This window comes from Dipodomys ordii, unplaced genomic scaffold (genome assembly GCF_000151885.1).
Source record: "Dipodomys ordii isolate 6190 unplaced genomic scaffold, Dord_2.0 Scaffold1, whole genome shotgun sequence".
NCBI lineage: Eukaryota > Metazoa > Chordata > Mammalia > Rodentia > Heteromyidae > Dipodomys > Dipodomys ordii.
Genome location: NW_012267217.1, coordinates 30,589,162 through 30,611,147, shown reverse-complemented (window position 1 = coordinate 30,611,147; position 21,986 = coordinate 30,589,162). Strand labels below are relative to the sequence as shown.

Here is a 21,986-nt window from a genome sequence, read left to right as displayed (position 1 = left end):
TTTTCCCTTTGCCTGCCCTAAAGCATTTCTGAAAACTCTAAGGCTCTGCTCGACATACAGTAGTAGTAAGGGGTACAAGCCACATTAGAAAAGTGGTAATAATGATTCCATATTTGGCTTGTGTATTATACTGAGAACAGTTCATCCTCACTGGAGTTCAACCTCCAAAAAGATTAAATGACACCTAATTACACATTGGTTAGTGTTTGAAGGGAAACTAAGATTTCTTGTTGTCCCAGCTTTGAAAAGTATCAGTCACTGAAGCAGAGACTCTAGTCTCTGTGGTCTGACTTCACCCTCTTCTCTTCCAGTCCACAGATCTAGTCCGTCCTAGGTACATGAAGTAACACAAAAGCACATTACTGGGTTTGCTTATCAATTCTTATCCTTTAAGGTTAAAATACTTTTACAGATGTCATCTGCATTCTCTGTGGTATAACTTTTATTTCTGGACATGCGGATAAAATTGTAGATAAAATTTATAGAATGCTTTGAAAAACACATTTAAAACTTGGCCGTGGTGTTTCAAGCCAAGAGTTACTAGCTGCTTAAGAGGCTGAAATCTGGAGAATCTGATTCAAGGCTGGCCAGAGCAGAAAAATCTGCTACACTCCCTGCAAAAAGCAGGGCTGGAGATGTAGCTCAGGTGGTAAAGTGCCAGCCAAGCAAGCATTGAGGCTCTGGGTTTAGCACTTTTATAGAGAATTTGTCCCATAAGCTATTGTAAGTATGGATTTTTAAAATCATTTAAAAATTGCTGTAGGCAAGCTATGTTGAATTTATTAAAATAAAATGTTTAATTTGGAGGGATGGCTCAAAGGGTAGAGCACTACCCTAGCAAGCACAAGGCTCAGGGTTCAAATCTCAGTACTGCCCCAAACAAAAACCTGAATGAATGAATAAAATACCTATTTAAAATTTTGAAGATAGCTTTGTAGTATTGTAGTGTCTGTGAGAACAGAGGATTATTACAGTGAAATTATATATTCATCACATTTTTGTGTATTGTTTACAGGAAGACCATGTACTCAACTGCAGCTTCTCAATCCAGAGAGATTTGCACGTCTTATTAAAGAAGTAATGAATGCATTCTGGCCTGGCAGAGACTTGATTGTTCAGTGGTATCCAGTCAATGAAGAGAAGCATCATCCACCTGTTTCATGGCTTAAGATGGTTTGGAAGAATCTCTATATTCATTTTTCAGAGGATTTGACACTATTTGATGAGATGCCTCTTATCCCCAGAACTACACTAGATGAAGGTCAGACATGTGTGGAACTCCTTAGACTCAGGATCCCATCAGTAGTCATTTTAGATGATGAAACTGAAGCACAGCTTCCAGAATTTTTAGCAGACATTGTACAAAAACTTGGAGGAATTGTCTTGAAAAAATTAGATGCCTCTATACAGCACCCACTCATTAAAAAGTATGTCCACTCACCGTTACCAAGTGCTATTTTACAGATAATGGAAAAGATACCATTGCAGAAATTGTGTAATCAAATTGCTTCACTACTTCCAACACACAAAGATGCTTTGAGGAAGTTCTTGGCTAGCTTAACAGATAGCAGTGAAAAGGAGAAAAGAATAATTCAAGAATTGACCATATTCAAGCGAATTAACCACTCATCTGATCAGGGAATTTCTTCTTACACCAAACTGAAAGGTTGCAAAGTCTTACACCATACTGCCAAACTTCCACCGGAGCTACGGCTTTCAATTTCAGTAATAGACTGTAGTGATGAAGCCACCTTTCGCTTGGCAAACATGTTAAAAATTGAGAAACTAAAGACGACTAGCTGTTTAAAACTTGCTTTAAAAGATATCGAGAGTGCATTTTATTCACATGAAGAGGTAACACACCTTATGTTATGGATCCTTGAGAACCTAGCTTCTCTTAAAAATGAGAATCCAAATGTACTTGATTGGTTAATGCCATTAAAATTCATTCCAACTTCACAAGAACGGATGGTATCAGCTAATGAACTCTTTGATCCTGATATAGAAATCCTAAAGGATCTCTTTTACAAAGAAGAAGAAACCTGCTTTCCACCTGCAGACTTTACCTCACCAGATATCCTGCACTCTTTGAGACAGATTGGTTTAAAAAACGAGTCTAATCTCAAAGAGAATGATGTCATGCAAGTGGCAAAAAAAATTGAAGCTTTACTGACCAGTTCTTGTTCAAATCAAGATGTGCTGAAGAAAGCCAAAACACTTTTATTGATTTTAAATAAGAATCATTCACTCTTGCAGTCTTCTGAAGGAAAAGTGACACTAAAGAAAATAAAATGGGTCCCAGCCTGCAAGGACAGGCCTCCAAATTATCCAGGGTCTTTAGTCTGGAAAGGAGATCTCTGTGATCTTTGTGCACCTCCAGATATGTGCGATGTGGCCCATGCAATCCTAGTTGGCTCATCACTTCCTCTTGTTGAGAGTATCAGTGTAAACTTGGAAAAAACATTAGGGATCTTCACCAAACCTAGCATTGGTGCTGTCTTGAAACACTTTAAAACTGTTGTTGACTGGTATACTTCAAAAACCTTTAGTGATGAAGACTACTATCAATTCCAACATATTTTGCTTGAAATTTACGGATTCATGCATGATCATTTGAATGAAGGGAAAGATTCTTTTCAGGCCTTAAAATTTCCATGGGTTTGGACTGGTAAAAAATTTTGTCCTCTTGCCCAAGCTGTGATAAAACCAATCCATGATCTGGACCTCCAGCCTTATTTACATAACGTGCCTAAAACCATGGCAAAATTTCACCAGCTGTTTAAGGCGTGTGGCTCAATAGAAGAATTGACATCAGATCATATTTCCATGGTCATTCAGAAGGTGTATCTCAAAAGTGATCAAGATCTCAGTGAACAAGAAAGCAAACAAAATCTTCATCTCATGTTGAATATTATCAGATGGCTGTATAGCAATCAAATTCCAGCAAGCCCCAATACACCAGTTCCTATACATCACAGCAAAAATCCTACTAAACTTATCATGAAGCCAATTCATGAATGCTGTTATTGTGACATCAAAGTTGATGACCTCAATGACTTGCTTGAAGATTCCGTGGAACCAATCATTTTGGTGCATGAGGACATACCCATGAAAACTGCAGAATGGCTGAAAGTACCTTGCCTCAGCACAAGATTGATCAATCCTGAAAACATGGGATTTGAGCAGTCCGGACAAAGAGAACCACTTACTGTAAGAATTAAGAACATTCTGGAAGAATATCCTTCTGTGTCAGATATTTTTAAAGAGCTCCTTCAAAATGCTGATGATGCAAATGCAACAGAATGCAGTTTTATGATTGATATGAGAAGAAACATGGACATAAGAGAGAATCTTCTGGACCCAGGGATGGCAGCTTGCCATGGACCTGCTTTGTGGTCATTCAATAATTCAGAGTTCTCAGATTCAGATTTTGTGAATATAACCAGGCTAGGAGAATCTTTAAAAAGAAGTGAAGTGGATAAAGTTGGAAAGTTTGGTCTTGGGTTTAATTCTGTGTACCACATCACTGACATTCCCATCATCATGAGCCGAGAATTCATGATAATGTTTGATCCGAACATAAACCATATCAGTAAGCACATTAAAGATAAATCTAATCCTGGGATCAAGATTAACTGGAGTAAGCAACAGAAAAGGCTTAGGAAATTTCCTAATCAGTTCAAGCCATTTATTGATGTATTTGGCTGTCAGTTACCTTTGACTGTAGAAACACCTTATAGCTACAGTGGGACTCTTTTCCGACTGTCCTTTAGAACCCAACAGGAAGCAAAAGTGAGTGAGGTTAGCAGTACCTGCTATAATACAGCAGATATTTACTCCCTTGTGGATGAGTTTAGTCTCTGTGGACACAGGCTTATCATTTTCACTCAAAGTGTTAACTCGATGTATTTGAAGTACTTGAAGATTGAGGAAACCAATCCCAGCTTAGCACAAGATACAATAATAATTAAGAAAAAATCCTGTTCCTCCAAAGCTTTGAGTGTCTCTTCTTTGAGTGTATTAAAAGAAGCTGCCAAGCTCATGAAGACTTGTAGCAACAGTAATAAAAAACTTCCCACCGATGCACCCAAGTCATCTTGCATCCTTCAGATCACAGTAGAGGAATTTCACCATGTGTTCAGAAGGATTGCTGATTTACAGTCACCACTGTTCAGAGGTCCAGATGATGACCCAGCTGCTCTCTTTGAAATGGCTAAGTCTAGCCAATCAAAAAAGCCATCGGATGAATTGCCACAGAAAACTGTAGATTCTACCACATGGCTTATTTGCACCTGTATGGACACAGGAGAGGCACTTAAATTTTCTCTGAATGAAAGTGGAAGAAGGCTGGGGCTGGTTCCTTGTGGGGCTATAGGGGTTCTGCTGTCTGAAATCCAGGACCAGAAGTGGACTGTGAAACCACACATTGGAGAGGTGTTCTGCTACTTACCTTTACGAATAAAAACAGGGCTGCCAGTTCACATCAATGGATGCTTTGCTGTGACTTCCAATAGAAAAGAAATCTGGAAGACTGATACAAAAGGACGATGGAATACCACCTTCATGAGACATGTTATTGTGAAAGCTTATCTGCAGGCACTCAGTGTCTTGCGGGACCTGGCCATTGCAGGGGAACTAACTGATTATACCTACTATACTGCCTGGCCTGATCCTGATTTAGTTCATGATGATTTCTCTGTGATTTGTCAAGGATTTTATGAAGATATAGCTCATGGAAAAGGGAAGGATTTGACCAAAGTTTTCTCTGATGGATCCACATGGGTTTCCATGAAAAATGTGAGATTTCTAGATGATTCTATACTTAAAAGGAAAGATGTTGGCCCAGCAGCCTTCAAGATATTTCTGAAATATCTTAAGAAGACTGGCTCCAAAAACCTTTGTGCTGTTGAACTTCCTTCTTCAGTGAAACTAGGGTTTGAAGAGGCTGGGTGCAAACAGATACTGCTTGAAAATACATTTTCAGAGAAACAGTTTTTTTCAGAAGTGTTTTTTCCAAATATTCAAGAAATTGAAGCAGAACTTAGAGATCCTTTAATGAACTATGTTTTAAATGAAAAACTTGATGAGTTCTCTGGGATTCTTCGAGTTACTCCATGTATTCCTTGCTCCTTGGAGGGGCATCCTTTAGTTTTACCATCAAGACTGATCCACCCTGAGGGACGAGTTGCAAAGTTATTTGACACTAAAGATGGACGGTTTCCTTATGGTTCTGCTCAGGACTACCTGAATCCTATTATTTTAATTAAGCTAGTTCAATTAGGCATGGCAAAAGATGATATTTTATGGGATGATATGCTAGAACGTGCAGAGTCAGTTGCTGAAATTAATAAAAGCGACCATGTTGCTGCTTGTCTCAGAAGTAGTATCCTATTAAGTCTTATTGATGAGAAACTAAAAATAAGGGATCCTAGAGCAAAGGACTTTGCTGCAAGATACCAAACAATCCCCTTTCTTCCATTTCTAACAAAGCCAGCAGGATTCTCTCTGGAATGGAAAGGTAACAGTTTTAAGCCTGAAACCATGTTTGCAGCAACTGACCTTTATATAGCTGAACATCAAGATATAGTTTGTCTTTTGCAACCGATTCTCAATGAAAACTCCCATTCCTTCAGAGGTTGTGGTTCAGTGTCACTGGCTGTTAAGGAGTTTTTGGGATTACTAAAGAAGCCAACAGTTGATCTGGTTATAAACCAGTTGAAACAAGTTGCAAAGTCTGTGGATGATGGAATTACATTGTACCAGGAGAATATCACCAATGCTTGCTATAAATATCTTCATGAAGCAATGACACAAAATGAAGTAATGAAGACAGCAGTTGTTGAGAAGTTAAAACCCTTTAGTTTCATCCTGGTTGAGAATGCCTATGTTGACTCAGGAAAAGTTTCTTTTCATTTGAATTTTGATGCAGCACCATACCTTTACCAATTACCTAACAAGTATAAAAACAATTTCCGTGAACTGTTTGAAAGTGTGGGTGTGAGACAGTCATTTACTGTTGAGGACTTTGCCCTTGTTTTAGAATCAATTGATCAAGAAAGAGGAAAAAAACAAATAACAGAAGAGAATTTTCAGCTTTGCCGACGAATAATCAGTGAAGGAATATGGAGTCTCATTAGAGAAAAGAAACAAGAATTTTGTGAGAAAAACTATGGCAAAATATTATTGCCAGATACTAATCTTATACTTCTCCCTGCCAAATCACTATGTTACAATGATTGTCCCTGGATAAAAGTGAAGGATAGCACTGTAAAATATTGTCATGCTGATATACCCAGGGAAGTAGCTGTAAAACTAGGAGCAGTACCGAAGAGACATAAAGCATTAGAAAGGTATGCATCCAACATCTGTTTTACAACACTCGGCACAGAATTTGGCCAGAAAGAGAAATTGACCAGCAGAATTAAGAGCATCCTCAATGCCTATCCTTCAGAAAAGGAAATGCTGAAAGAGCTTCTGCAAAATGCAGACGATGCGAAGGCCACAGAAATCTGCTTTGTGTTTGATCCTCGTCAGCATCCAGTTGATAGAATCTTTGATGATAAGTGGGCTCCATTGCAAGGGCCAGCCCTTTGTGTGTACAACAACCAGCCTTTTACAGAAGATGATGTGAGAGGAATTCAGAATCTTGGAAAGGGTACCAAAGAAGGGAATCCTTGCAAAACTGGACAGTATGGAATAGGATTCAATTCTGTGTATCATATTACGGACTGTCCTTCTTTTATTTCTGGCAATGACATCCTTTGTATCTTTGATCCTCACGCCAGATATGCACCAGGAGCAACATCTGTTAGCCCTGGACGCATGTTTAGAGATTTGGATGCCGACTTTAGGACCCAGTTCTCAGATGTTCTTGATCTTTACTTGGGAAATCACTTTAAACTGGATAATTGTACAATGTTTAGATTTCCTCTTCGCAATGCAGAAATGGCAAAAGTGTCAGAGATTTCCTCTGTTCCATCATCAGACAGAATGGTCCAGAATCTTTTGGATAAACTGCGCTCAGATGGGGCAGAACTTCTAATGTTTCTTAATCACATGGAGAAAATTTCCATTTGTGAAATAGACAAGACTACAGGTGGTCTAAATGTGCTTTATTCAGTAAAGGGCAAGATTACAGATGGAGACAGATTGAAAAGGAAGCAATTTCATGCATCTGTAATTGACAGTGTTTCTAAAAAAAGGCAACTCAAAGACATACCAGTTCAACAGATAACTTACACTATGGACACTGAGGACTCTGAAGGAAATCTGACCACATGGCTAATTTGCAATAGATCAGGATTTTCAAGTATTGACAAAGTATCCAAAAGTGTTATATCAGCTCACAAGAACCAAGATATCACTCTCTTTCCACGTGGTGGAGTAGCTGCCTGCATTACTCACAACTATAAAAAGCCCCACAGAGCCTTCTGCTTTTTGCCCCTTTCTTTGGAGACGGGGTTGCCATTTCATGTAAATGGCCACTTTGCCCTTGATTCAGCCAGAAGAAACCTGTGGCGTGATGATAATGGAGTTGGAGTTCGAAGTGACTGGAACAACAGCTTGATGACAGCATTAATAGCGCCAGCATATGTTGAATTACTAATCCAGTTAAAAAAGCGGTACTTCCCTGGTTCTGACCCAACATTATCAGTTTTACAAAACACACCTATTCATGTTGTAAAGGATACTTTAAAGAAGTTTCTTTCCTTTTTCCCAGTTAACAGGCTTGATCTGCAGCCAGATTTATATTGCTTAGTGAAAGCACTGTATAGTTGTATTCATGAAGACATGAAGCGTCTTTTGCCTGTTGTTCGGGCTCCAAATATTGATGGTTCTGATTTACACTCTGCAGTCATAATTACTTGGATTAATATGTCAACTCTAAATAAAACCAGACCATTTTTTGACAATTTGCTACAGGACGAATTGCAGCACCTTAAAAATGCAGATTATAATATTACAACTCGTAAAACAGTAGCAGAGAATGTCTACAGACTGAAACACCTGCTTTTGGAGATTGGCTTCAACTTAGTTTATAACTGTGACGAAACTGCTAATCTTTACCACTGCCTTATAGATGCAGACATTCCTGTTAGTTATGTAACTCCTGCTGATGTTAGATCCTTTTTAATGACATTCTCCTCTCCTGATACTAACTGCCATATTGGGAAACTCCCTTGTCGTCTTCAGCAGACTAACCTCAAGCTTTTTCATAGTTTAAAACTTCTAGTTGACTATTGTTTCAAAGACGCAGAAGAAAATGAGTTTGAAGTTGAGGGACTGCCTCTTCTCATCACGTTGGACAGTGTTTTACAGACTTTTGATGCCAAACGACCCAAATTTCTAACAACCTACCACGAATTGATTCCATCCCGCAAAGACTTGTTTATGAACACGTTATATTTGAAATACAGTACTATTTTATTGAGTGGTAAGGTGGCGAAAGTGTTTGACATTTCCAGCTTTGCTGACTTGCTATCTTCTGTGTTGCCTCGTGAATATAAGACCAAGAGTTGTACAAAATGGAAGGACAATTTTGCAAGTGAATCTTGGCTTAAGAATGCATGGCATTTTATCAGTGAGTCTGTAAGTATGAAAGAAGATCAGGAAGAAACAAAGCCAACGTTTGACATCGTGGTTGAGACTCTCAAGGACTGGGCCCTGCTCCCAGGAACAAAGTTTACTGTTTCAGCCAATCACCTGGTGGTTCCTGAAGGGGATGTTCTGCTTCCTTTAAGCCTTATGCACATTGCAGTTTTTCCCAATGCCCAGAGTGATAAAGTTTTTCATGCTCTAATGAAAGCTGGCTGCATTCAGCTTGCTTTGAACAAAATCTGCTCCAAAGACAGTGTGTTTGTTCCTCTGTTGTCATGTCACACGGCCAACATAGAGAGCCCCACCAGCATATTGAAAGCTGTACATTACATGGTGCAGACTTCAACCTTTAGAGCTGAAAAGCTGGTGGAAAGTGACTTTGAAGCCCTTCTTATGTATTTCAACTGCAATTTGAGTCACTTGATGTCCCAAGACGACATAAAAATTTTAAAGTCACTTCCATGTTACAAATCCATCAGTGGGCGCTATATGAGCATTGCCAAATTTGGAACATGCTATGTACTGACAAAAAGTATCCCTTCAACTGAAGTGGACAAATGGACACAATCATCATCATCTGCATTTCTTGAAGAAAAAACACATTTAAAGGAACTGTATGAGGTGCTCGGTTGTGTGCCTATGGATGATCTTGAAGTGTATTTGAAACACCTCTTACCAAAAATTGAAAACCTCTCTTACGATGCAAAATTAGAGCACTTGATCTATCTAAAGAGTAGATTATCAAACATTGAGGAATTGTCTGAGATTAAGGAACAACTGTTTGAAAAACTAGAAAGTTTACTGATTATCCACGATGCCAACAGTCGGCTAAAGCAGGCGAAGCATTTCTATGACCGAAGTGTGAGGGTGTTTGAAGTTATGCTTCCTGAAAAATTGTTTATTCCTAAGGACTTCTTTAAAAAATTGGAACAACTTATAAAGCCTAAGAATCAAGTTGCATTTATGACATCCTGGATAGAGTTCTTAAGAAATATTGGACTAAAATATATACTTTCTCAGCAACAGTTGTTGCAGTTTGCTAAGGAAATCAGTGTGAGAGCTAATACAGAAAACTGGTCTAAAGAAACATTGCAAAATACAGTTGACATCCTTCTCCATCACATATTCCAAGAACGAATGGATCTATTGTCTGGAAATTTTCTGAAAGAACTGTCCTTGATACCATTCTTATGTCCCGAGCGAGCCCCTGCTGAGTACATCAGATTTCATCCTCAATACCAAGAGGTAAATGGAACACTCCCTCTCATCAAGTTCAATGGAGCACAAGTAAATCCAAAATTTAAACAGTGTGATGTGCTCCAGCTCTTGTGGACATCCTGCCCTATTCTTCCAGAGAAAGCCACACCCTTGAGTATCAAAGAACAGGAAGGCAGTGACCTGGGTCCACAGGAACAGCTTGAACAAGTTTTGAATATGCTTAATGTTAACCTGGATCCCCCTCTGGATAAAGTCATTAATAACTGCAGAAACATCTGTAACATAACAACTTTGGATGAAGAAATGGTAAAAACGAGAGCAAAAGTCCTGCGGAGCATATATGAATTTCTCAGTGCAGAAAAAAGGGAGTTCCGGTTCCAGCTTCGAGGTGTGGCCTTTGTGATGGTAGAAGAAGGTTGGAAACTTCTGAAGCCTGAGGAGGTGGTGATAAATCTGGAATATGAATCGGATTTTAAGCCTTATCTGTACAAGCTGCCTTTAGAGCTTGGCACATTTCATCAGCTGTTCAAACTCTTAGGTACTGAAGACATAATTTCAACTAAACAGTATGTTGAAGTGTTAAGCCGCATATTCAAGAACTCTGAAGGGAAGCAGTTGGATCCTAATGAAATGCGTACAGTCAAGAGAGTGGTTTCTGGTCTGTTCAAGAGTCTGCAGAATGACTCAGTCAAGGTAAGGGGTGATCTTGAGAATGCCCGTGACCTCGTGCTCTACCTTCCAAGCCAGGATGGTAGGCTGGTTAAATCTAGCATCTTAGTGTTTGATGATGCACCACATTACAAAAGTAGAATCCAGGGGAATATTGGTGTGCAAATGCTTGTTGACCTCAGCCAGTGCTACTTAGGGAAAGACCATGGATTTCATACGAAGCTGATAATGCTCTTTCCTCAAAAGCTCAGGCCTCGTCTGTTGAGCAGTATACTTGAAGAGCAGTTGGATGAAGAGACCCCCAAAATCTGTCAGTTTGGAGCATTGTGCTCCCTTCAGGGGAGACTTCAGCTGCTCCTCTCCTCAGAACAGTTCATCACAGGACTGATTAGGATCATGAAGCATGAGAATGATAATGCTTTCCTGGCCAATGAAGAAAAAGCCATAAGACTTTGCAAAGCCCTTAGAGAAGGATTAAAGGTATCCTGTTTTGAAAAGCTTCAGACAACATTAAGAGTTAAAGGTTTTAATCCCATTCCCCACAGCAGAAGCGAAACATTTGCTTTTCTGAAAAGGTTTGGCAATGCTGTTATCCTCCTATACATTCAACATTCAGACAGTAAAGACATTAATTTCCTGTTAGCCTTAGCAATGACCCTGAAATCAGCCACTGACAACTTGATTTCCGACACTTCCTATTTAATTGCTATGCTGGGATGCAATGATATTTACAGGATCAGTGAGAAGCTAGACAGTTTAGGGGTAAAATACGACTCATCAGAGCCATCAAAGCTGGAACTTCCCATGCCTGGCACGCCAATACCTGCTGAAATTCACTATACTCTCCTTATGGATCCAATGAATGTTTTTTATCCAGGAGAGTATGTTGGGTACCTGGTGGATGCGGAAGGTGGTGACATCTATGGATCATACCAGCCAACATACACATATGCAATTATTGTGCAAGAAGTTGAGAGAGAAGACTCTGACAATTCTAGCTTTCTAGGGAAGATATATCAGATCGACATTGGTTATAGCGAATATAAAATAGTCAGCTCTCTCGATCTGTATAAGTTCTCCAGGCCTGATGAAAGCTCCCAGAACAGAGACAGTGCCCCTTCGACACCAACCAGCCCCACAGAATTCCTTACCCCTGGACTGAGAAGCATTCCCCCACTTTTCCCTGGCAGAGAGAGCCACAAGACTTCATCTTCAAAGCATCATTCCCCCAAAAAGCTCAAGGTAAATTCTTTACCAGAGATCTTAAAAGAAGTAACATCGGTGGTGGAACAAGCCTGGAAACTTCCAGAATCAGAACGGAAAAAGATAATTAGACGGTTGTATTTGAAGTGGCACCCTGACAAAAATCCAGAGAATCATGACATTGCTAATGAAGTCTTTAAACATTTGCAGAATGAGATCAACAGGTTAGAAAAACAAGCCTTTCTAGATCAGAATGCTGACAGAGCCTCTAGGAGAACATTTTCAACCTCAGCGTCTCGATTTCAGTCAGACAAGTACTCCTTTCAGAGGTTTTATACTTCGTGGAATCAAGAAGCCACAAGCCACAAATCTGAAAGACAACAACAAAACAAAGAAAAGTGCCCTCCATCATCTGGACAGACTTATTCCCAGCGATTCTTTGTTCCTCCTACTTTCAAGTCTGTTGGTAATCCAGTGGAAGCACGGAGGTGGTTGAGACAGGCCAGAGCAAATTTTTCAGCTGCCAGAAATGACCTTCACAAGAATGCCAATGAATGGGTGTGTTTTAAATGCTATCTTTCTACCAAGTTGGCTTTGATCGCAGCCGACTATGCTGTGAGAGGCAAGTCTGACAAGGATGTAAAGCCAACTGCGCTTGCACAGAAAATAGAGGAATACAGTCAGCAACTTGAAGGACTGACAAATGATGTGCACACATTGGAAGCTTACGGCGTAGACAGTTTAAAAACCAGATACCCGGATTTACTCCCTTTCCCACAGATCCCAAATGACAGGTTCACTTCTGAGGTTGCCATGAGGGTGATGGAATGCACTGCCTGTATCATAATCAAACTTGAAAATTTCATACAACAAAAAGTGTGAAAGTACTTAAAGAAAACTTAAAAATAGCAGAGCCAGATCTTGAATGTGTTGTAGCACAAATAGGAATTTGCTGTACTCCATTAAGCTTCATTGCCTAGGAATTGTGAAGCACATTGCAGAATGTTGTAAAAGAATTGTGGAGTTGGTGTGACTTTGTGTCCCTGTAGGAAGCTCAAAGAAAATTCTCTTGAAGATGGTAGTGAGCTGCAACATTGCTAGCTGTGTTTGAATGATGAAGATGGCACACTACTGAACTGCACTTTACCCAACCAAAGCTTAGCAGTTTGCCAGATGTCTGCTTAAGATGGAATGAGTTTTATGTTCTAGCCATGGTGTTTTTGAAGGAGCAAAAATGAAACACTGTGTGTTACTGGTTTGTATTGGTTTGAGTAAACAGGGGAGTCAGGTAGGTCTTTGGAGCTTTTTTGTTTTAAATCATATCCTCTTGGATGCATTATTTTCTCATCAGCTGGACCTGATGAATTTGTTGTAATTGTTCATCTTGAATACTTAGTGCATTTAAAAATGGTACAGTATTTTAATCCTATTACTTGATAACAGTATGAAGACAGTCCTGAGGGTGCACTGAGTGCACTTTACATCTTTTTTTTTTTTTTTTTTTTAATGCCGGAACTGGGGTAGGCCTTGAGTTCTCCCTTAGCTTTCTTGCTCAAAGCTGGTGTCCTACCACTTGAGCCACAACTCCATTTCTGGCTTTTTGCTGGTTAGAAATAAGAGTCTCGTGGGCTTTTATTCCCCAAGCTGGCTTGGAACTGTGATCCTCAGATCTCAGCCTCCTGAGTAGCTAGGATTACAGGCATGAGCCACCAGCTGGCTACATTTTTATTTTAACTGGTTTTTACATGTATGTTTACAGGCTTCCCGTTTAAAAAGACAACACATGGTGGTCATCACCAGATGTTTATGCCATTTCTACAGACTGCTTACCCACAAGACATTTGTCATTGCTGAGAACAGTGCTTTTGTGTTTGCGTGTACCTATGTGTACTTATTTTTCACAAATGTCATGATTTATAATGTGGCTGAACAGGATGCAATCTTTTCTTGTCTAAAGGTGCTGCTGTTAAAAAAAGATTTTTTTTGTCTTTAGTATGACATTTCATTTTACTTTAAAAGCATTAAACACTTGTGAAGGTCATTGAGGTGATGGCCATTAGTTTATAATAGGTAGTTGTATTTTCCCCCCGAGAATGATTCAGAGCTGACATTTAGTTTTTATCATGCTCAGGTATCTGGACACACAACATATTTCTTTTGTAGGAAGGAAATTATAACTAGTTTATGTTACATGTACTGGCTGTAAATGATGCTAAGTATAAATTATGCAATTAAGGGCTTATAGAACATGTTAAAACTTTTTTTTTACTTTTATTGGAATCAAGGAATGTTTGAGCCTTCACAACTATATTGCTTCTGGATATGAAATACTGTAATTATTTCTGCTTCTATATTAAGTGCCAGGGTTTTAATAAACAGAATGTACATATAAAATCATGGTAACTGGTATTTCTTGAGAAACAGTTCATTGGAAATCAAGCTTTGTCTTATGTTTTTATGCTGGAATGTTAGGTTTCTTATTCATGATTAATTTAACCTAAAGTACATGGTATATATTAGGCTCATTAGCTATTCATTGATGGAATTCAATGATTTTTTTTTTTACCTTTTTAGGGAATAAAGTTAGTGAACTTCAGCTGCATTGGTTTCTTTTCCTTGGGATAGCTACTGCATGTCTGGGGCTAATTCACAGAGGCTCTAATTGAGGAAATCTTCCTTACATGGCACAAGGCCCCTTCCCTACCCGTCCCCTCTTCACCTTCCCCACTCCCCTGAGCTGAGCAGATGAGTCTGAGGTCCCTCTTTTGGGGCTATGAAAATGACTCTTCAGCTTTATTTTAAAAGTGCCAAGTTGATGCTCAAGTTTAGCGCTCAGAATATAATTTAATTACCCTTCAATGTTATTTTTTTTTGCAGGGGGTGCTACTGGTCCTAGGGCTTAATTGAAGGCCTAGGCACTGTCTCTGAGCTTTTTTGCTCAAGATTAGTACCCTACCATTTGAACCACAGCTCCACTTCCCTTTTTTTTTGTAGTTAATTTGAAGATAAGAATCTCACAGGGTTGCCTGCCCAAGCTGGCTTTAAACTGCGAGCCTCAGATCTCAGCCTCCTAAGTAGCTAGGATTACAAGGCATGAGCCATTAGTGCTTGTCTCTGAGCTGAAATTTACACAGAAAACTTTATCTGGCCTTGATGACAGTTGATCTAGTTGGAATTCTATGTTTTTCTAAACTTTTACAGAAATAACACAGGCTCACAATCCCTTATATGTAACACTTGGATCCAGTTGTGTTTCAGAGGTTAATTTTTATGAAGTGAATGGCATAAAACTTTCTTTTGGAGCAGATGGAAGAGTGGCTCTGGAGTTAGGACTTAGAGCCTCACATTTGCTAGCTCTTTTGCTTTAGTTACTTCCAGATAAACAATATGCCTTGCCCGCCAGGCTTCAGAATGCAGTCCTCCTACCTTTGACACAGCTGGAATTGCCGATCTTGTTTTTTCATTAGTTTTTTTGCTCAGGCTAACCATGTTCTTCCTGTCTGTGCCTCCCAAGGAGCTGGGATTACAGGTGTGTGCCACTAGGAAAAAGCTAAATATTGGGGGGGACAATATTGGAGTTTTGTACTGAGATCCTTGCACTAGCTAGACAAATACCCTGCCACTTGAGCCATATCTCTACCTCCAGGACACAAATTTTTAGTGAAACATTTTGCCAGGGTTAGCAACATCTTGCAGTCAGACACTTTAATACTTCTTAAGCCCTTGAATAGCCCCAGTTAATATTACCTCATCAGTACAACAGGATGGGGAGCCACAAAGGCTAAGAGCCCAAGAATGACAAAAATCAGGAAAAGGTGGGAACTCTTCCACCTGTGCCAGTTGACATTTTCTAGATCTTTGGATCCACATTCTGGGTTCCACAGACAAACAGCCAGCAGCAGAGATTTGTTGTCAAGCATTGCCTTGTGATTGCAAGCTGAAGTCCAGAGCCTAGCGGTCACGCCCACAGGCTTGAAACTGTAGGAGCTCAAGTCTACAGGTGGAATTTCTTAAGACAGGCTTCCATTTTCCCCCTATTTGTCTATAATTTCATGTGGTGTCATTGCATTTGTTCAAGCCAAAAACCAAAACCGAACTCTGAGCATATTGTAGGCATTGTGTATGTTAGATTCTGAGGTGGTCACTTTCTGTTTGAAGTTGGGTCCAACTACAACCTGGTGTAATTTATTTACTCTATAAAACCAGTATATTTATATTCAGAAGTGAAATAAGAGTTAAATTTTAGTTGAAAAATATTAGAATATAAAATGTATCTCTTTTTTTAGGGGGTCGGAGAAAAGGGGGATTCCTGGGACTTGAAATCAGGACCTGGGCTCTGTCCTTGAGATTTTTTTTTCAAGGCTAGCACTATTTAACCCTTGAGTCACTGCTCAACTTCTGGCTTTTTGGTGGTTAATTGGAGATTAAGAGTCTCACAGACTTTCCTGTCTTGATTAGCTTCAAACCTCAAACCTCAGATCTCCACTTCCTGAGTAGTTAGGATTACAGGCGTGAGCCACTGCCCCTAACTATATCTCTCTTTTATAGTTGTAAGTGTTGTGGAATTACCTACAATTCTCCCAGCTTTCCACAGACAGCTGACATGACTATATTTTAAGCAGACTTTCCACTTAGCCTGCCTCACAGTCTACTGTTTGGACCTGTTGCTTTCTACTTGACACAAGATTCATTTGGCTTCATCCCACTTTTGGCTTTTTGATGGCTGGAGATGAGTCTCATGAATTTTCCTGCCTAGGATAGCTTTGATCCTCAGTTCTTAGCCTCTGTTTCTTAGTTGGTTCATTCATTGGTAAGAAATATTTCTGCAAGATCAAGAATAGTCCATGATCATTCAGTATGGTAGAAGCTATCAGTCTATACCTCAGTAATTAGGCCTATTTGCAACATGACTCTTAATCTGCAGCGGCAGTTTAAATTGTGAAATGCACTTACAGGTTAAAATATGGCCCATCTAAATGTTTTCTTCTATTGAAGGAGGAAGTTCTTATCATTGGAGAATTCGCCCTACATTATCTTTAAAGCTGACTCTATTGGGGAAGGAGAAGGAAAAAAAAGGGATTTGAACTTTTTATTCAAATGTTTAATTCTCCATACTTGCTTGGTTGTTGTTAGTGACCTCTCTAGCATCAGAGCATCATTCTTTGGACAACTACCACCACAACTAAATTGCTTAATGTGCAGGGATTCTGTGTTAGGTCACCTGGGCTTGAAGACAATTGGCACAAATATGGAACAGGAAAATTGATATGACAAAATAGCAGATTGGCTGGGTGCTGGTGGCTCATGCCAGTACTTCTAGCTATTCAGGAGGATCTGGCTTCAAAGCCAGCTTGGGCAGGAAAGTCCATGAGACTCTTATCTCCAATTAACCAGCAGCAAGCTGGAAGTGGAGCTGTGGCTCAAGTGATAGAGAACTAGCCTTGTGCAGAAAAAAATCCTCAGAGACAGTGCCCAGGCCCTGAGTTCAAGCCACAGGACCAACACAAAAGAACAAAAGCAGATTTATTACATTAGAAGAACTGTCACTGTCAGAAAGCACTCGTTAGTTTTTTATCAAGATTTAAATGGGAAAAGTGGGTATCACCCAAGCCCCAGCAAAACTAGGAGCATTAGGTTTCTCTTAGCAGTTTAGAAAGCACTATTTCCATCTTGCAATCTCATGTTGAGGTATGTATAGTTGACTTTAAAATCAGGGAGTCATTATAAATGAGTTCTGCTGTTTGATGAACACACTGTTAAAGCAGCAATAGTAGAGTTCCCTTTCCTCTTTCCCAATTATAAGCCAACAGTGAGTTTGAGTTGTGTTATACTTGGAAATGCTACGGTTAGAAAGCTGCAGGCTGCTATTCTCATACATCTGGAACTAATTTGGGATTCTTAGGATAAGATCTGGCCAAACAAAATATATCCTCCAGCTTTCCTTTTTTTCTTTTCTTTTTTGGTAACAGTACTAGGTCTTGAACTCAGAGCCTGGTCACTGTTGCTTAGCTTTTTTTTCTCAAGTCTATTATTTTAGCCACAGCTCTCATTCTAGCTTTCTGCTGGCTAACTGGAGATAGTCTCTTGGACTTTTCTGCCCAGGCTGGCTTTGAACCTCGAAGCTTAGATCTCAGCCTCCTAATTACCTAGACTACAGGTGTGAGCCATCAGTACCTGGCTCCCTCCCACTCTTTTACAAAACCAGTGAGTGACCTACAGCAAAATGTATTTCCCTAGGCTCCATGTTTGATTTACATTACCCAGCTTCCCTGCAGCTGCATCTGGCCTGGGTCTGTGGGGCAGAAGGAAGCACATGGCTGAGCAACTGAACCAAGCAGGTCAGCCATTTGACATCAACAGGTGAAACCCTTTGGGCTACATTTTCTTCACTTAAATCAGTGTTACTGTCTGTATTTGTCACATTGTTTGGTATTTGGGTAGACTGAGACTGTATAAATGCTTTTTCCATCCAGGCACCAGTGGCTCATGCCACTGGCTGAGATCTGAGGATTATGGTTTGAAGCCAGTTTGGGCAGGAAAGTCTGTGAGACTCTTATCTCCAAGTAACCACCAGAAAACTAGAAGTGACACTGAGGCTCAAAGTGGTATATCTCTAGCCTTGAATGGAAAAAGCTCTGAGACAGAGCCCAGGGCCTGAGTTATGACTGCCAAAAAATACGTAAGTAAAATTAAAAAAAAAGGTTTTCCAACTGCAAATGACTAAATTTAGGGTGACATTTGGGGTTAATTTCAGTAGTACCTGTCACCTTATCAAGTAGTATTACATGAATCTTGTCACAGTCACTTGGGAGAAAAATAATGCCTAACTCAGAGGGCTGTAAGGATGAAAGGAAGTTAAGACTCTTACAAACAAAGGTGTAAAACAAAGGTTAGCTTTATTGCTCATTGACTACATAGAAAGCATGATTCATTTTATGTCATTTACCCAGGGAATACCAGATCAAATTCTAAACCTGAAGATTTTCCTGTAACACCCAACACGCTGACTTATACTAAAGGGAGAAATAATACCTTGGGCCCATTTCTGTTTTGTTGTTTTATTAGTGCCAGTCATGGGGTTTGAACTCCGGCCTGGGTCCTGTCCCGTCCCTGAGCTTTTGTGGTCAAGGCTAGCACTCAGTCACTTGAGCCACAGCTCCATTTCCAGCCTTTTTGGGGAAGTTAGAGATAACAGTCTCATATACTTTCTTGTCTGGGATGCCTTCAAACTGAGATCTTTAGATCTCATCCTCCTCTGAGTAGGATTATAGGCATGAGCCTCTGGCATTGGCACCCAGCCCTGGGCCCATTTCTGTATGAATCAGTGCTACTTTTGTGAAGTGTTAGATATCTGCTGTTAAATATCAGAAATTAATTCTACACAGCAACTCAACATTTCCTTGAACATTGACTTTGTGGGAGGGAGGCTAGGAAGAGGAAAGTCACCGTGTTTTTTATGAAAAGCAGCCAATCATGTAAAGCAATTAACACTCTTGACGTTGCTTTGCTTTTGTGTCTAATCCAGGCGTTTGAAGTCATGTTGTCTTGGCCAAACACTTACATTGGCACGTTTTGCTCTCTTGAGTTCTTTTGGAAAGTACATCCTTTCCCACATCTTGTCCCAGGCTTGCAGAATGTCTTTCTGGCCTCCTCTCCAAATGTAAAAACTCAAGGGCATACTTCTCAGCTTCCCAAACAAGACTGGTACTCTGAGGTAGACAGTGGCTCAGAGACAGATGTGACTGTGCTCCTGGCACGTGGTGCTCACACCAGCCATGGTCAGGTACAGCTTCCCATCTGGACATGCGCAGACCTCATACAGTTCCTGTGAGCTGCCAGAGGGGCCCCAGGTCCCCTGCCCCAGCTTGGGTAAGCACAGGGTTTCCGAATCAATCACAAGCTGTTTGGGGAAAGCGAGAGATGAACTGTTGAAGGAGGAAGGAACCAGAACCAATGAGAAATTCGTATCTTAAAATGTTTCACCAGTGGGGCACCAGTGACACAAGCCTAGAATCCCAGCTCCTCAGGAAGCTGAGATCTGAGCATCCTGATATAAATTCAAGAGAATTTCCATCTCCAATTAATCAGCAAAGAAAAGCTGGAAGGGGAGGTGTGGCTCAAGTGGTAGAACACCAGCCTTGAGCAAAAAAGCTAAATGATGTGAGGCCCTGAGTTCAAGTACTGGCAAATAAACAAAAAAGATGCCTCACCAAATCAGATCCTTACTTTAAGAAAACCTCTGTTCAATAAACTGAATTGATGTTCAGTTTTATGATGCTGTGCTCTTAATGCGTTTTGAATAATTTCACAAAAATAATCTTTTGCCATTGCACATTTATCTTGATACATTAAATCATCTAAATCATCTCATTAAGATGACATAATCTGAAGAAATAGATTTATCATACTTTTTACCTGTAAATATTGAAATGTATCCTGATTTTATTTATAATTTGTTTTCCTAGAAGAGACAACTAAATTCACCTTATTATCATCAACCATTTCCCTAATGTTTTAATATTATTTGGAACCCCTCATACTCTACTAGATACTGAAAGCATCAGGCACCAAGACAAATTATATGTTATTTTACTTATTTTTGAGCTGGTACTGGGGCTTGAACTCAGGGTCTCACACTCTTGTTTAGCTCCACTGCCAGCTTTTTCTTTTTTCCTTTTTTTCTGTTTAATTGGAGGTAAGAGTGTCCTGGATTTATCCACTCTAAACAGCTTTCAACCTCAGCCTCCTGACTAGCTAGGATTATAGGTATGAACCACCTGGTTAAGCCAATTTAAATACTATGAAAGCGACTCATTTTCTGAGCATACAAATGAACTAAAGGGAAATGTAAATCACAGAGGGAAACTTAGAGACTTTTTTGTTAATCCTCATACTAAGCCTCTAATCCTTAGCCACACTCACTTGTTAAAGGAACTAAAATTAGTGTGGGTAGACATCATTTTCTTCCTTGTGAACAAGGTTAGAGTCCCTCCCCCACCAACCTTTAATTTCTATGGCTCTCATTCAGGAATTCCTGTCCTTTAAAAAAAAAAAACAGCTATGTTTCCTTAGTTATACAGAGGAGAAGTTCATTGTTACATTTCCAGGGAATTCTGGTCTATTGATGAGCAGTAGAATTCTGTCCACGGAATTCTATAGAATTCCAGTCTAACTGCTCCTGCTGTCCCTGCCTGTCAAGTGCAAGCAGGAAGCCATAGCAGCATGCTGGGCAGAGCTTGGCCTGTGGGAGGGATGTAGACACAGAGAATATAAAATCCAGTGAGTATCATTTAAAATGTGGAATGCCAGCCAGGTGTCAGTGGCTTACACCTGTAATCCCAGCTACTCAGGAGGCTGAGATCTGAGGATTGCATGTTCAAAGCAGCCTGGGCACTTAAGCCATGAGACTCATTATCTCCAATAAACCACTCAGAAAACTGGAAGTGGTGCTGTGGCTCAAGTGGTAGAGAGCTGCCTTGAGCTGAAGAGCTGAGGGACAGTGGCATTGCCTACTTACAGCTCTGGCTTTTAACTTGTTGGTCTGTGCCCTATCCTTGTTTGTGATTGGTCTTTTTTTTTTCTGCTTGCCAATTCTTTGTGTGCGTGCGTGCGTGCGTGCGTGCGTGTGTGTGTGTATACCTGTGGCCTTTGAGCTTGCTCAAATAGCTGGTGCTCTACCACTTGAGCCATAGCTTCACTTCTGGCTTTTCTGGTAGTAAATTGAAGATAAATATCTTACAGACTTGGCTGTCCAGGCTGGCTTCAAACTGTGAGCCTCAGATCTCAATCTCTTGATTAGCTAGGATTATAGGGATGAGCCACCAGCCTCTGGATTTGCTGATTCTTTTCCTATCCAACTGGCCACTGGCAGCCACATTTTCATTTGCCTTTCTGGGACAATATTTGGAGTTTAGACATCTATTGACATTTTGAACAAATAGTTCCTAGGGATAAGGAATATCAACTTTTAATTATGGACCTGGCTGTGTGCTACTTGTAAAGATGTTGTAGAAGTAAGTTGCAGAAATAAGTAAAACCATTTCAAAATTCATTTTTAAGTGTGTAGTGACATAACTTAGTGATGTTCCACAAGGCTGATTTCCATTTCTGCCTTTATTTGCTCCTGACATCGTAGCCTGGTGGGTTAAACTTGCAGTCTTCTCCAGGTGCAGCTAAGCCCTACATCCATGGCACTGTGCTTTCGGAGAGGGCTCAGAAGATCCAGATTTGACCCTCTCCTTTCCCTTTCCTTTCCTTCCCTTTACACTTTTGTTTTGCTTTTGCCTGCCTGCCTGCCT

General features: G+C 40.1%; 2 protein-coding genes across 3 annotated transcripts in view; one reads left to right on the top strand and one right to left on the bottom strand.

Annotated features, from left to right (window-relative positions):
- The window catches only part of Sacs (sacsin molecular chaperone), a 57,897-nt gene extending 44,616 nt beyond the window's left edge, over positions 1 to 13,281 (top strand). For both annotated transcript variants that reach the window (XM_013010923.1, XM_013010932.1), the window contains one exon: positions 1,016 to 13,281. In XM_013010923.1, coding sequence (XP_012866377.1) covers positions 1,016 to 12,570 — 11,555 coding nt within the window. In that variant the 3' untranslated portion in view covers positions 12,571 to 13,281. The remainder of the gene's footprint in view (positions 1 to 1,015) is intronic.
- Positions 13,282 to 19,412: 6,131 nt separating this feature from the next.
- Sgcg (sarcoglycan, gamma (35kDa dystrophin-associated glycoprotein)) overlaps positions 19,413 to 21,986 on the bottom strand; it is a 32,458-nt gene continuing 29,884 nt past the window's right edge. The window contains exon 8 of the mRNA XM_013038030.1: positions 19,413 to 19,588. Within this exon, the coding sequence (XP_012893484.1) occupies positions 19,415 to 19,588 (174 nt within the window). The 3' untranslated portion in view covers positions 19,413 to 19,414. The remainder of the gene's footprint in view (positions 19,589 to 21,986) is intronic.